The sequence below is a fragment of the Oryzias latipes genome, chromosome 7 (assembly GCF_002234675.1).
Source record: "Oryzias latipes chromosome 7, ASM223467v1".
NCBI lineage: Eukaryota > Metazoa > Chordata > Actinopteri > Beloniformes > Adrianichthyidae > Oryzias > Oryzias latipes.
In genome coordinates, this window is record NC_019865.2 from 9,536,498 (window position 1) to 9,553,089 (window position 16,592).

The 16,592-nt window shown below is 38.4% G+C and overlaps 1 protein-coding gene across 2 annotated transcripts in view; it reads left to right on the forward strand.

Annotated features, from left to right (window-relative positions):
- Positions 1 to 16,592, forward strand: part of pex14 (peroxisomal biogenesis factor 14) — a 57,973-nt gene that overhangs the window by 21,789 nt on the left and 19,592 nt on the right. For both annotated transcript variants that reach the window (XM_004070660.3, XM_020704551.1), the window contains exons 3-4: positions 6,462 to 6,546; positions 13,994 to 14,119. In XM_004070660.3, the coding sequence (XP_004070708.1) occupies positions 6,462 to 6,546; positions 13,994 to 14,119 (211 nt within the window). The remainder of the gene's footprint in view (positions 1 to 6,461; positions 6,547 to 13,993; positions 14,120 to 16,592) is intronic.

The window sequence follows — 16,592 nt, forward strand, 5'->3', positions numbered from 1 at the left end:
AAGGGAGGTGTCACTGTCGAGGCTGCTCCTCTTCAGTCATGTGGGCTCTCAGGGCTTTCAGGCCACCACTTGGGATATCCTTATCTAAACGGTCATCTGTCTCACCAGTTTAGCAAAGCAAGGTAACCCCAGGCAGCACCACTGACAGTTACACATGAAGAAATGTCAGACTTAGCTTGGTATCATATCTCTCAAGCTAAGCAGGCTGTGTACCACACGTTTATCCTCAAAGAAAGGCATCACTTTGTTCTTTTGATTCATGTTGTTTAAGAAACACTTGTTGGTACTGGCAAGTGCTTTCTCAACCCTGCACTCCACTCATCCTTTTTTCTTTTTCTTTTTTTTACCATTTTCAAGAAATTAATGTTTTTCATTAAACATTACTACTGTAATTTGCATTCAATAATAAAACAAAATGAATCTTAATCATGTTTTTTTTGCACTAAGTTTTTTTTTCTTTCTTTTTACTCTTTCGTTGATCAAAAGTACTCTGCTTAAAGCATTTCTCAGCTAAACCTACACAACTTTTCCACCTTATGCTTTGACAGAACGTTGATAGAGAAATGGTTGCTGATCGGAAAGTTTGGTCTGTTCATGCAGTGGTCTTGGAAAAAAAAAAGCATGGGTTCCGTCCACCAACTGCCCCCCCTCAACAAATATTGCATAATGTGCTTTTGATGTCATCGTGTTTGTTGTCTTGCCCATGGCTCTGACACTGACATTGATACAGCGCTGTATGTTATTTTTAAACTTTTGCATAGCAAATGTCAATGAAGTTTTCCATGACCCCTTTTCAGGAACAGACATGTTGACTTCGACCTTTAAATATGAAAAGTTAGGGTCATTTATTCAATAAAAATCGACATTTGACGAGTAAAATGTACAGAACACCAACCCATTGTGTTTTAAACTTTCAAACCGCAGCAAAACTCATTTAGGTTGCAGTTTTTCTGCCTGGGGAGTTAAAGAAGGCCCATCTTTCAGCGATACTGTAATGCTGGGGTTACCGGCACATGGGACAATTATTACCTGGCTGCACAAAAAACACATCCACCTTTTTTTCCATTTTATTTACAACTTGATTTTTTTACTTTGGTTTACTACCAGATTCTCCCCACCACATCCAAATCCTTCTTTCTCGATCATGCGATGAAAATACCTCCGCTACTTAAACTGACTGCGCCGACCGCTAAATTGAAAAAAGCCAGAAAGGAAACAGAAAAAGGGCCTTAGACTTCCGAGAAATAAGAAAACTGCCTTTACTAGAAATATATATATGCGACATTTGTTCCCACATGCCAAGCCCACTCTACATAATATTCAGCAAACTTATGTCTAATATTATGAGGATGCTGCTAATAAATTTGCTCAGATGGTGGATTCATGTTTTAGTGACTGCTTTTCTTTTATGTGACTGTTGCATCCTATAGTCAGACAAGGCGGATTTTGCTGTGCCATATTTTTTAGCTTCCACTTTGACAGTTATGGGTCGAATTTTAATGTCACATTTTAAAGATTCCTACACAAAATATATTGTACAAATAAAGTTAAAGCAGCTCCAGACATTTGACAGAGGATGAAGACAAAGTTTACCCACAAAAGTTAACGAAACTGGAAGCTGAAAAAAACCCAGGTCCGTGGCCTGAAAAAGGTTGGGGATTTCTTAAGCCTTTCAGAGTATATATATATATTTATATATATATATATATATATATATATATATATATATATATATATATATATATATATATATATATATATATATATATATATATATATATATATCATTATGTATGATAATGTATTAGATTTGGCACTCTAAAAACTGTTTTTCTATGAAATATTAGTTATTTTTGCAGCTCCTCTTCCTACCTGGAAGTAAGAGGACTTGATCTTTAGGAACCGGCTTTCACTCCATGTGAGTCCCGCCCATGTCATAACGTCAACCTAGAGCCGACCTCGGCTGCATGTCTGCGTTTTTCCACAAAAACAAACAACAACATAACTTTTTCAACGATGAATGTGCATACTGTGCATATCTAGCTCCGTAGAGAAAGTGGGTAGCGCAAACTCTTCCTGGAAGGGGCTGTTCTTAGCTTAGTGACGTCACAATGTGACGTTTTTGCAGGTTGGGACAGGCTGGTGCTCAGAGAATACCTTTTTAGAGGAATACTTCTATGGTGTTGTTTTTTTGTATGGAAATAACATTATATTATACCATGGTCCGGGTGAATACTCGATTCTGATTGGCTGCTGGGTGTGCACAGAAGTGACCACAGGATAACCGCATGGTGAAAAATGAAGTTCCGGTCACCTAACTTAAATGTTTTGTATCACTGCGCCGGCTTCTTTAAAAAAGGATTTTGCTTCATCATTTGGACAAAAACAAGTGGTAAGAGGAGAACTTTCTCTCTGAACTGATGCTTTATTTAACCCATCGGAAAGATCACTGGCGCGACGCGGACTATTTGTTACGCGCTGCAACACGTAACAAATAGTCCGCGTTTTGTGCGAAAAGCGATCCAAATCGGGGGAAAAAAAACAAGAATTAAGGACTAAAAAATGCTTAATATTTATTGCTTTTGTAAGTGACCCTGGTATAAGCTGGTTAAAGGCCTTCAAAGTGTGCATTATCACTTTTTAACGCACTTCGCGGAAGCAACCGTCAGACGCAGAGGCTTCGATGGCCATTAACCCTTACATAAACTTAAAAGCTCAAAGTTGATTTTGCATGATATAGGTTCTGTAATTTTCTGTTATGTTTGCATATAGAAACAAATTTGTGGATGAAGGGGTAGATATAGTAATTTCATTTTATATTTTTTGGAAAGGCATTGGTTAAAATAGTAAAAGACATAGTGAAGCAAGAAACCAAACGTTTTCAGAAGGGTTAATTTTCAATGTGGGCCTTGAAGCTTCTGAAGTGTCTGAACAACTGAATGTTAGCTGAATGCTGGGGCCCGCACCTCACTTCCTGATATCTCTCAGGGTCAATAATTCCCTGTAGCTGCTCCCATGAGGCCTTGCGTCCTCCACTAAAGGTCACATTAATGCGGGAAAGATGTCACAATTAGAAGGGCATTTAAAGCTGCTCTTTTAAAAAGATTAAAAAGCACTGGTGGCCACATCAAGCAGTCAGGAAACCAAAGGAAATACAATAATTGCATTAAAACTTAATTCCTTCCTGGCAGGGCTCTGATATCAGAAAGGTATTGGGTTAAGTCATTTAAGACAGCTGCCCCTGATAGCAAATCGTCCATGAGAGCACCAAATTAATATAGAGCTTCATTTTTTGCCGTCTCACACTTTCTCTTGCTTTTGGTCCTTCAAATGTGTGTTTGGGGGGGAAATTTGAGACTAGCCTAACACAATTTTTGTTCGTGTCTATCAGTCTGTTATTATATCAGGGGCACTTCTCTACAAATGTACAGGCCAGGGCAATTTCGAATGAATTGATTCACACTGAGACCAAATCCTATACTTGCTAATGATTTCCTTTTAGCTCCTTCGTTTCATCCACAGACCAACTTTTTGTTCAATCGTGAATTTCATACATTTTTAAAAGAAATCTTCCTGGAAATACAGCAAAAAAGCTTGTCGCACCATCTTTGAAAGCCCTTCGTGGATAGGTTTAGAATAGTTTTCTGGGACATTTTAATGGAACATTTCATTGCAGCTTTTGGTCAACATTTATTATTAAGAAACTTGATCTCAGTCTTAAAGAAAAGTCAGTAGCACTTTCTCTGAATTTCTATTTTGTTGCTGTTTAATTCAGCACTAAACAAATAATTACTTAAAAATCCTTTTATATTTGATTTACACAGATTTAATAGGACTTTTCTGTTATCTTTTGGACTAAAATAACCCTTATGTCTTAAGAAACTATCAGTTGTTATTTTACTGGCTCATCATGCTCTGTAACTCACACCCAATGCAAAAACCCATAGCTCTAGCTCTATGGGGTAGTTAAGTGCTGTTGCTAGTTAGAGCAAACATCTACAACTGGTTACATGGATTTCCTAAAGCGTCCATCCGTGTGGTTCGAACATAACCATATTTCACACTCATTTTATCACTATTCAAGATATCACTGCTGTAATTTTCCGACTAGTGCAGCACAAAAGTCGGCTCCAATTCAAACTCAATAACATTTTTCTAATCTCGTCTGTTCATCAAGTTCACTCTCTTTAAGTGAGTTGGTTAATGTTATCTATTCCTGTGATTGAGTTTTCACCTCTTTTTTGGCTTTACCTGACACTTTATTGGTTATCTGGTTTGCAAAGATTATTGCTCTTGACATGGAGCACTTTGATACATTAGTAGTTAAAGCTTTACAGTAAGCTTTAGTAAGGAGTCAAGTTATTGTTAACAGCAAAACAAATATATACTAGTTTCCTGCAATGAAGAACATTTGTCTTTTTTGCTGAAGTAATTAACACTACAAACACAAATGCAAGTTGTACTATTATTCATCTTATCCTCCTAAAAGCCCAGTCATATGCTACCCAACACTATAACAGGGTAATCCATAAGTCAATAACAAGAGTGAAATATGTGCAATGTGGTTATAATTGATTGAGATGTCTGGGTGGAACTTGTGTAAAGCATCTGTGTCATCTGCTAAGAAGTGCACTTTTCTCCTCCCTGAAGATCTACCACTACAGTTTTAACCAAATGGACATTTGCTTCATTAGTTTGCCGCTGAGCAAGCTGCGGTCCAAAAGTATCGTACCTGTTAACAGTAATACAGTTTTCTTGTCGATACTGGGCTTCCCAAATTTCAAGGGAATTTGAACAACAAATGCTAATTCAGCATATTCTGACTCTATTAGGTCATTATCTCTCCTTAGACTCCCATCACTTTGTTGTTTACTGGAATGAAAATTAGAATATTCAATTTTAATGTGTTTATCACCTCTGGTTTTTACCTTAACCACCAGCCAGGTCTTTACTCACTTATCTGATCACTTAGAGCCTTGCCAGGAGGTTATGGAAAGATTTTTTTTTCTTTCACTTTTGCTGTATCTTTTGGCCCAGAACATCAGTTGGGGGTTCACCATGCAAATGATTTAATCTGGTTGTCACAATGAAGGTTCCGGGTGACTGACTTTATTAAGCTCTCAGCATATAGACATCCTGGAAATTCCATACCTCTTGCTTAACCCCTTGTGTACCTCAAGGTCATGGTAGTGTCGCTGTGAAATGGTTGATTAGTGTCTAAATAAATTGTGTCTTGTTCCCATGGGAAAAATCTGCAACTTTTTGATAAAATGACTGCACATCAGGCGTTTCTTCATTGTAATTACGGGTGCATAGCATTTGTTTCTACACTTCTTTAAAGTGTGTTATAGACTACCAAAAGTCATAAAACCACTTTTTTTAGAAGTTTCAACCAATGCCTGTTCCATAAAGCCCAATGAAAGTTTGTTTTAAAAAAAGGCATCTTTTTAAACACCATCCATGCCACTCCTGCCCCTTGGACAAATTCAACTGCAATTCTTTTGGATTGAAACAGGTTCATACTATATGCAATGCATTACCCAAAATGAATTACCACTGGCAGGGCGCTCAATCACTTCATGTCTTTCAACACTAAGAGAAAAGAAGAGTAATCAAAACCTTTCAAGCTATTAGAGGGATGACTTTTACAATTGAATCAAGGGGACCACAGGTGCGATAATAAGTCATCCAAACCTCCTATCCACTGTTTTTCCTTTCTCTCTGTTCTTACATATTTAACTGTTATAGGAGGCGCCACTTCATGGTTCCCAGTTTGTTTTAATGCCATTTGAGAAAGATTTTTTTTTCTCCCTCCCAATTCTTGGAAATGCATACTGGTTGGAAAATTAAGGTGCATCTCACAGGAAAACATAATAGAATCGATGAACGCAATGCACTTAAAACTACTGATGTTCTGATGCTATTTAACGTTCTGGTGCATTAACGTTTCAAGTCATTACAACAGTGAGGCAGCGTGATTTGATCATGGCAGGTTTTTAACTGGAAGAATTACAGAAGTTTTAGGCCTAGGATTCTGAAGTTATTAGATACAAATGATCACCTCTGCATTAAGTATAGATTTTCTTCCACTGCGCACTTAAGAATGGAAGTTTGTCTTTAAGAGGGTAATAGCAAATTAAGCTCCATACTCCATTTGTCCGGCACTCTTGATGGGCTAATTTTATAACTGCTGATTTGGTCATTCCCCACATTTAGCAGGAAAGTGGTCAGGTGGTCTTTTTCCTCACTGCTGGGTGGGGGGGGGGGCACATAAAAGCAACTATCAAATCCAATCCATTTATGAGTTTCTTTTCTTTTTTTGGTGGAGCTTGATTTATAATGAACCTTTTTAAAAGGAAGTTTTAGACAGTTGTACGCATTGTTAAAAGCTTCTGTTCTTTCCACAGCTCGTCTTCACCTACATGCTTTATTGTATCGTAAAGGTTTTTTTTCCCCCGCAGGTTGCCACGGCTGTAAAATTTCTACAAAACCCAAAAGTACGTCAGAGTCCACTGTTAACCAGGAAATCCTTCTTGAAGAATAAAGGTGAGAATTTTTAGTCAGCACTGGAAGCAGTAGGTATCTTTGCATACGGATGGCTCTTTTTTCCCGTTTTAGTTCTAGTAAGATTTGTCTGTGAGGGTTAAAAATTGGGGCCATAGCTCTTTGCCCTGCGGGTACTAATCAGGGTCGATTTAGCTTCAAAGAACATGATTCAGGCCCTGTGAATAAATGGCATCAGGGTTGCGAAGCTCCTTTGGGTTTAGGAAAATTAATATTGACAAACTCCCTCTGAGTTTTCAATGGAATTATCAATATCGCCTTCCAGCATTTTAACCCTTTTGCTTAATTTAATGGTTATTGTAAATTTGAGGCACTGCATATTGAGGTTTTCTGGATGCAAAAAGATATGAGCATATTGCTGAGGTTTTACTTTTTGTTGCAATGTATTCATATGTTTCAAAAACAAAAGAAAGTTTAAATAGATTTAGTACACCCAGCTTACTAGAGTCAGTTTAGTTTAGCGCTACGTTGAAGTCGCGGCTGTGTAGTAATATTACGTATAGCGAGAGTGTGCACCTTTACCTCAGATTAACTCTTTGCAATGAGTGTTTTTATTTTAGCAAGTACTTAAGGGACTGTACCTCTACTGTGCTGGGGGACTTAGACTGCAGCATTAGAGCAGCCAAACAGTGAAAAGTGAGCCTAAAAGCTCTGTGACAAGGGAGCGTAACCTGAGACCAAATCTATGTTTGCCGGCTGCTGCTACACACATCTCATGTGACTGCAATGATTCTTAATATCTTTTGAAATTTCTTCGTCTTTTAGAGTCATTATTGACAGCCAGGTTCCTAATCTGCTGGTGGATACTTCCAAAACCTCTACTCAACCAAATGATGTCATGCTGGACGTCATCTTTTTTCTTTTTCCCCTCCGAAGCTTTGCTTCAATATTTGTGGAGCTCCACCATCCAAAATGGTTTGCTCTTACGGCACTTAAAGTCCATGAAATATTTATGATGCTTTATTGCAGATTTATTTTGGAAAATTATTTCCACTGTAGATATAAGCAAGAACTCTTGATTTGCATGAGGACATTGATCATAAAGAGAGCATAGATAGGAGCAATGAAACACCAAGCAGGAAGTATACTTGAGTAAAACAGTAATTCAGCAACGAAGCTGCAAAAACTTCAGCATCACTGTTATTCCATAAGTCATGAAATTGATTAATTTTTTTCTTCTGCTTTCATATAAACATATCAATAAAATAATCAAATTACTACTTTTTCATTCAAAATAATTTTGCTTCATTAACAGCGGTTTTTCCCCCACATTTAGTAAAGGATAAATGAAAGTAATAACAAAAACACATTTTTTTTTAGAATAATAAAAATAAATTCTCAAAATAATGTCATTTTTAATTTTTATTTCTATTTCTCTTTGGGAACTGGTTATCAAAGTGTCTTTTCTGTCTTTAACAAATCCAGAAGAAAGCAACAGTAAAATATGCTTTTGATGCTCTCAGAAATACCAAGTCTTTGTTTTTATTTAAATTAAAGGGCTTTTTTTAAACATAACTCTTTCTAGCCACACATTTTAATTCGTGTTAGCTGTGTAAAGCTATTTAGGATTTTTTTTTAAACTCCAGGAAATGTAGGCTTTTACCCAGACCAATAACCACGAGATATCATTCTTGTTTCCATATCCTGCTTGCACTGTCTTTTCAACCTTTTAACATAGAAACTCAATCATTCCCCACATCCAAGCAGTCACCACAGAAAATGCGTCGGTCTTAATTTCTAATACAGTTTAATGCCATATTTATGTAAATATGCCTGGATTTTACTCTATATTAACAGCCAGAAATGTCAAAGCACACATAAAATGAAACAATACCATCTCCCGGTAGAGTGCAATTTAAATTGGATTCTTCCTGCCAGTGCTTACGCTGGACAGCTGATGAAGGGGAAAATAGGGCCCTCTTTGATTGCATGTTGCAGAATCTTTACGCAATAATCTCGGTCGTGCACATTATTTCCTTGTGCATTTGTGCCCTAATCTACACTGAAGGATGCCTCTCTGCTTTCATCTTTTTTTTTTTTTTTTTGTATAAAGAGATCATAATAGTGTGGTTTATTTCAATCTTCATTGGTAAAATAAAATTCTCTGTTTTCCCTCTACACTTACTTTCATGGTATGAATTGGCAATTATGTTCTCAATATTTCCAGCTGCCCTTTTTTAGTCCTCAAAGTCCAATAAACAGTTTGAAATATTGAAACTTTCACTCCAATGTAATTTAAATAAAGATCTTTTTTTCCCCCCCTTTAATCTGTTACAGGGGCGTGAGGAAATGAATTGCATTTTAAATTGTCATCCAACAATCTTAAAGCAATTTCGCTTTGCTTTTTTTTTACCAAAGCTCAAGTGAATTCATTGTGTTTGAGTGAAATATAATGTGCTACACTCTAATCTAGAGAATTATGCTGTCTATGTCTTGTACAATTAACAGATGTAACAGCTGAAGAGCGTTGGGCCCCATTCTGGCAGCATCATTTAGCCCAGACAATTAGCAGTTACACACATAATAACCACAAAAAATCGTATTCTCAGGACAAAGTCAACAACATTTTCCAGCTTTCACTGGGTCACTTTGACCGTGGCCCCTAAACTGACATCACTCAGCAACTCCTTGATTATAATAGTGAACACAGTTTGTTGGGAAAGTAAAGGCCATACATTGTTTTGGTACATTAGAGAACGGCTTGAGAAACGGGCACAACATCTTCTCTGTCAGAAGCACATAAATACTGGCTTCACTTATTGGTTTTTACGCTGTCTTGGTTTGACTTAAATTAATGATGCTAATACATTTCACTGTGAGTAGAGGGCCAGTGATCGGGGGGTCAGGGGGAACACATGTAGTCTTTTTGTCTATTACCATACCTGGTCTGAAGGTAAAGGTAAGGTTCATCATCCCAGATATTAATGGGATGCTGTTTGGAAGTGGGGTTATGTGACTCACCTCTTGGACAAAAATGACAATGACCAAGGCCTGTGGAGAAGGTAAAGGGATTGATGTGGTTATAAATTACTCCACGGCGCCACCTAGCCGAGGCCTTGCCTACTTTGTCATCAGTACAAGGCAATAAAGCAGGGAAATGAGAGCAGAGTCCCCCTTTTAATACATAAATGAATACTCTATGAGAGTGGTCATTATTTAGAGCATGCCATTTTCAAGCAGTTGTACACAACCAAATGACACGTAGAATCTGCCTCACCACTACAAAATGATAAACCGGTATAACTTTTCTTTTTTTCTTTCCCAACCTCGATCTGTTTATGACCCCTGCTATACATTTTCCATACGAATTGTGATGTTCAAATTGTTCGTAATTTTCCACTCAAGGGCAACTTCACAATTCAAGCCTTGGAGGACATTGTAGTAAGGTATCACCTCTTTACACCCCAAAAAATTTTAGTAAGCAATTTTTATAATTGACTGTCCAAGTTAGGTCTTGACCCGTAAAGCCAAGAAGTGCCAGGATTGGAGAAGTAGATTTAATATAAGAGGCTTTCAGCCTCTTTGTCCTTAAAAAAAATGCTCAGAGTAAGGGCCTCTGAAAATAGAGCTGTAAATAACCTGGCGAGCAATGGGTTTTCCTTTAAATAAATACCGATCAGGTTTATGTTGAAAGACAATAGAAAACGTAGCCCAGATATGCAGTTTACAGTATTTATAGCTGTAATATCGCGGTGCCAGCACCGTAATTTCATGCCCCAATGAGAATGGCAAGGTCAAAGCAAATGCTTTGGCAGAGCATCCGCTAATACGGTGACTCATAAACAGGCACTGTGTGTATCAGGTGCACCAAATAATATAGTATAATGAAATACAGAATAGCTTTCCATTATTGTTCTTTTTTTTTATGGTGTCGTCATTAGATGTAATTTATGTTTTAAAAAATTATCTGCACATAGATTGTTTTGAAATGGAGGTTCAGGGGTCATTCCACAGGTTTTTGGACCACATAATAAACTTGTTATCCTTTTTTTGTCTTTTCCCTTTTATATGTAAAACCCTGCTTCACCTTGTTCCTTTTTCTTCTAGATCTAAGCACTCTTTTATTAGCTGAGGTTTTCTCGTCAACACTGAACAGATCAAAGCCCACGACACAACTCCACAAGCTTTATTTTGACTATAAAACAGGAATTTCCATGTGTTTTATTTTTTTATGGTACCAAAAAGGCCTTTGCTGCTTGAACATCAAAGATGTCAACAGTTATTAAGATGTACATATATTAATCTCAATAGCAAATTAGTAGAAAAAAAAAAAAAAGACCAAATTTCAAGGTGAAACACAGTATTTGTTTCCGTTACTACTTTCTGTATGAGAAACAGAGATCACTGCAAGTCTCACTCAATAGTCTGTCACCATGTAGTCTGCTTTAATCAGATGAATCAGGAGTCCGGGGACACGCTATTGCTTATTTGACAATGTAGTGAGTGCACAAACTCAGCACATGGCTCTTAGCACTTCCTGGCACTCAGAATCTGCTGTAGACATCAAGCTGGCTAATTTTTCCCCTCAATTATTCAACTGTTTTCATGGTCATTCCTCTGTCCATTTAAGAGGGTGACGAGATGAATCTCCATCCTGCTGATTGCTAAAGAATTTGGCTTTCTAGCTCCTACTACACGAGACTTTGAAGGTTTCACCATCTTTCGAGTACAGATTTAATCGGCTATCTTGATTGGTCTCCTCATGAATGGATGTTCCAGAAGAATCCAAGATTTGGAATCTCATCCATCCTAAAAAATACGATATGTCCTCTCTATTTTGGTATCATTCAACTTTTAAGTCACTGTTTCCTTGTTTAGGTAAATGACTCAGTAGATTCACTGCATGTTCTTCAAGTATGTATCTTTCCTTTTTTACACAACTTGATTAATATCTGAACAAACAGTGAAACCCCATAAGGCCAAGGGCTGAATTGAGATGGAAAAATTACTCCTCTACCCTTTAAAGACCTACTCCAATACAAATTGTCTTTTTGGTGTTTTTGACATGTTCTTGCTACATTTTTCGCATAATAGAGAACATAAATCAAATAATTTAAGCCTCCCTGCCTAATTCTTTATTGTGTTGGATCAGGAGCAGATGAAAACCAGCTTATTGAAAAAGCTCGGGTTTGTGACGCAACTGCCATGGGCGGCCCAAAGTCTCCCTTCTCCATTTCAGATCTGAAACATCCACTTGCAGACAAATAGATCCATTAACATCTTCATTTTAACTGTACGGCTGGATCACTACGATATTGCTCGCTGTTTTTTTCTTCTTTTTTGCTATGCAAATTTTAGCTTAGGCCTGTGAGGTGCTATAAGCTAGCGGGAGAGAGTATAAACAAAGGGTTGATGGGAAATTAGCCGGAGGCTTATATGTCTTGAAAATGACACTTTTTTTTATTTTCGCTCAAAACTGCATACTCGTCATTAAAAACCACTGGGAATGTTTTTACAATAGAAAAATATATACCGCATTTTCCGGACTATAAGCCCCTACTTTTGTCACGAACTTTCGACCCTGCGGCTTATTCAGTGATGCGGCTAATTTATGCTTTTATTTAATGGCCGCCAGGAGCGCTCCGGCAGTCTCAGAGGGGAGACTCCCTGCATAATTCTATGTCCAGCAACAAGCGCGATTGCTTTGACACACACTCAAGCAGCCAAACAGCATGGACCTCACTTCAGCTCTTAGACACTTAAGTAACTTCACTGTTGTGGAAGGTAACTTCTGGCGCACGCACTGCACCGAGGCGCAGAGCCACGTAGAACGCGCATAGGCGCGTGCCGTGCGCGCTTATAAGTCACTGCTGCTCTGTTTTACTGGTATGTTTTTTCAACCAGCCCTGTTATTTCCACATTGCTGCCGTGTTACAGGCGGAAGGAGGGGGAGCTACTCTCGCGTTCCGCTGCAGCTCCCTGCTCCTTAAACACGCAGGCGGTCTCAGCACATATACATCCTCAATCTACAACACAGTATGGCGAACCGGGGGTTAGCCCCGCCTTAAACCCCTAAGACTCATGTGAAGTGAGGAATCTGGATGTGAAGTTTCACACCATAACTGAGGGAGCTGTGAGCTGAAGTGAGGTCCATGCTGTTTGGCAGATGTGGGTGTGTTCAAATAAATAGGCTAAACTACTATTTACTCCTCCCTCTCTGAGACTACTGCTGTCTCTCAGTATTTGGGCCAAGGTAATCAGTGACATATCATTTGATTTGCCATAACATGAGGCTTTTATACAAATGCGGCTTGTGTATGTAAAAAGTGGTTAATCCTCCTTAAGTTGAGTGGGTGAGGCTTGTAATCAGGTGTGCTCTATAGCCCGGTAATTACGGGTAGTTAAAGTGGAACTTAAAGCCAAAGACGATGTATATTTTAAGCCATATAGATTGGTGAGGGGAAGTATGACCAGCTTAATTTTAAAAGATTTAACTGAAAAGAATCTGAATTATTGGTTTTTCTATTGTTGAATAAAAAAGGAGGTTTTCTAAGTGACGTGTTTGAGAAGTACCCTTAAGGAACATATTCTGTAAAGATGAGGGACTTGCAGTGGTAAAGGTGTTGCGTGACTTTAGGCTTTTACTTTGATATGCACATCTGCCACACTTGGTTTAGGGTGAGAAAAAATGTGTGGAAAGTAGCTGTAGTAGCACCTGCAGTTAAGCTTTAGTTAGTGTTTGCTTCAACCACAGGGTCTTCACTTGGTTGAGGAGCATATTATTCAATTAAACAATTTTTAAATAAACTGATTGTATTTTATGTTGATGAGCCATAGTTGTTATTGTTTTCTTTGTTTAAAACCAGGATACTCATTAAAGAAGACCTACAGCAATGGAAGCATATGGTCCCAGAAATAAAAACCCTTTCTAGCCACAAAAGGAGATGTTCTTATTAGTTTTTTTTTCTCCTCCCCTCTGATTCTCCATCAGGGAGCCCTTTGCAATTTAATCATCACTAAAATCATTAAAAAGATCTGAAGATTAAATTATATTGGCATTTGCAAAATTATGTAATACATTTACATTACAATGAAGAAATTAAAATAATGCATTTTCGCTGTCTGGGGTGTATGAAATCTCCACTTGGGAAATATAACTGGAGAAGTGGACAGACCCTTATTTTCTTTGCCTTTGGTGGCAGTTAATAGGCTTGCAGAGTCTCAGATTTCATTGTATGAACTTTTCTGCTCTTTTGATGGATTTCATTGAAAGTCTCAGCGGTGTTTCTGAATTATGAAATGAAAAACGCATTTTTTTGGGTGGTGAGTTGGTGAAATTGAATTAGTTATACTTAAAATATTGGTTGGCAACTAGGGAAGTATTTAAAGTTGCTTAATTTGAAGTAAGGAGCCGTTTAGATTTTCATCTTTATAATCACACACTGCACGTGGTTTGAATGTGCGTAAGACGTCTGTTTGTGGGTTCCAGGCTTGACTGATGAGGAGATCGAGTTGGCCATCCAGCGCTCTGGTAGCACAGAGGAAGTTCTTCCTCAGAATCCTGTGGGGCTCCCACATCCTCCCTATACAACTCTGCTTGCTCCTGCACCACCCAGTGAGTACACACAGCTCTTTTTTCCCCCTAAACACTTGTTCTGTGAATACTTTTGATGTTCATGTGCATTTTCTTATTTAAAAAAAAGCTATTGAATAGAAATTGTTAACTACATTTGTTGCAGTTGATTTCCACTGGTCTTTGAGAGGTCTTCCCTACCATCTGTGTTAAGTAGGACTGTTAAAGGGATAAACCAAAAGGTTTTTGAATCTTATGATCTATCTCATGCAGCCTTGGTATCGTGATTTGCTAGTTTTTCTGAGTTCAGTCAGAGACTATTCTACAGTACAAGCTAAAAAAGGCAGTTTCTTGGAGTGCCACACTGGTAACATCCCACACCAAAACCTGTATCTTTATTACTTCAGGAAGTTGTGAGTGCTGTCCACTGATTTTCCAATGCAGAATGAAGTCTGCGTAATGTTTAACCCATATGACAATGATTCCAGATGTATTCCACCCTCATTTATTACCACACTGTCCTTGACTCCCTCAGCATCTCATGTTTTGTAATGAAAGTGATGTTGATGGGATGGCCATGTAGTTAGGAAGACTTGCAGCTCTCTGTCCATAGTGGGGGGTTTTATATCAAAACGGCTATAAGGGAGCTGCATAATGAGGTGAGAGCGGGGAGTCTTGTATGGGGGGTCATGCCAGAAAGAGGGGGCTACCTCCCTTTGATGTCCTTCTTATGGGTACGGTGCACAGGGACCCGCATCCATCTCTGTCGCAATAATGGATACTCTGATCTCTATTTCCACACAGTAGAAGGACAGGAAGGCCTCCACTGAACCCAATAAATTTGAGAGGAGATTGGAAAAACGGGGGATGGAGACCAGTTAAAAGTGACCAAATAAAAAAAGGAAGATGGCAATGTGGAACTGGTATAGAAAAGGGGAAAGATAGTGGAAGAATGAAAGGTCTGAGAGGAGGGGTAAAAGAGCAAGTGAAAAGCCCTGGTGATGCAGTAAGACATGTTCAGGGTCAACCACCCATTCCAAGGACTCCCAGGCCCTTCAGGTGCATGGTATTCTGGGATAGGTGACAGTCTATCCCAGCTGCAGTTTTGATGAAAACGCAAATTTATGTGGTTATCATGTGGATGCTGAGAGTGATTCAAAATTTTGACTGGAAAGGTTACAGGTTCAGTGAATGCTGCACCAGCAGTAAAACATACCCTTGAAGAAAGAAAAACCAAAACGGCATTCACCTTGAAATGATGCTGCATAGTCCAATATGAATGGGTCTCTCATTTTATTTGCATGTTAAATCAGAAGTTGTAAAGGGCTCTAGATCAATGTCGTTGACTTACTCCAAGCCCCTGAACACATCAAGTTAAAGTTAAAAGTTAACCTTTTAATCTGGCATCAGCAGAGTTCAAAAATACATATTTCCTGTAGACATTTCTTTGGGGGGTGGACAGGAGCACAGACTCGCGATCCCCCAAAGGGGAGTGGGAAAGAGGAACAACACATGAATCGCACTGTACCAAACAGAGGCATGAAGAGCTAAATAAATGATCAAGAATAGAAGAGAGTAAAAGGAGATGAGAATAGAGGACAGAACCCCAGTGCACCATACTTTCTCAAGCTTCTAACTTCTAGCAGCCTACTAGCAACTAATTGTTATTGTAAATTCAAATAAATTGAAATGGGATTCAAACATGTTAGTAGTAAGTTGCATGCATTATGGCACATATAGCAGATGGTAATAATAATGACAATAATAGAAAATCTACATTTTTAGCATAACAATATTAATACAATATAGTATTAATCTAAGCAGGGGGAATGGGCTGCCCAGGCCCGGTTTATGAAACAATCTTCCCTCTGCTTGGATCTGTGGAAGAAATATGTGTAATGGATGTAATGAACATTATAAATATTACCCCAAACTTTCTTACAGTAGGTGAGGTAGGGGGAGCAATATATTAAATATTCTCGGATTACTAGTCTGGCAATAAGCCTGTCCAAAGAGGAATTTTTTAAGACTAACTTTGAATGTAGAAAACTGTGTCGGCTTCGCTTACATGAGCTGGGAGCTTAGTGGTGGTTAAAGGCTCTACCTCCAACTGTACCTTTTACAAATTCTGGGAACCACTGTGAAAGAAGCATTCTGTTTGGTTGGTAAGGCACTATGAGATCTCTAATGTAGGTTATTAAATGGAATTATTGATAACACTATCTGTCTGGAGGAAAGATAAGGATGTTTTATTTGGACAGTATTACTTATACACAGAGGGAAATCAGAGTGTTTTACTAAAATAAGGAGTTGCAGGCTCAAACCTGGGTAGGACTCATCCCCTAGCCTTCCTGTGCAGCTGCTCTGCTGCCAAAGGTAGATGTGTGGTTTTACTGGATAGCTCTCAGAAATGTGTGTGAGCAGGTTCTCAAAAAGAAAAAAAAAAGCTTTGGCTCACTGTCCGGCGCTGCTGCGTGTAAAAATGAATTAATGACTGTATTGTTCTGTCTTTTCT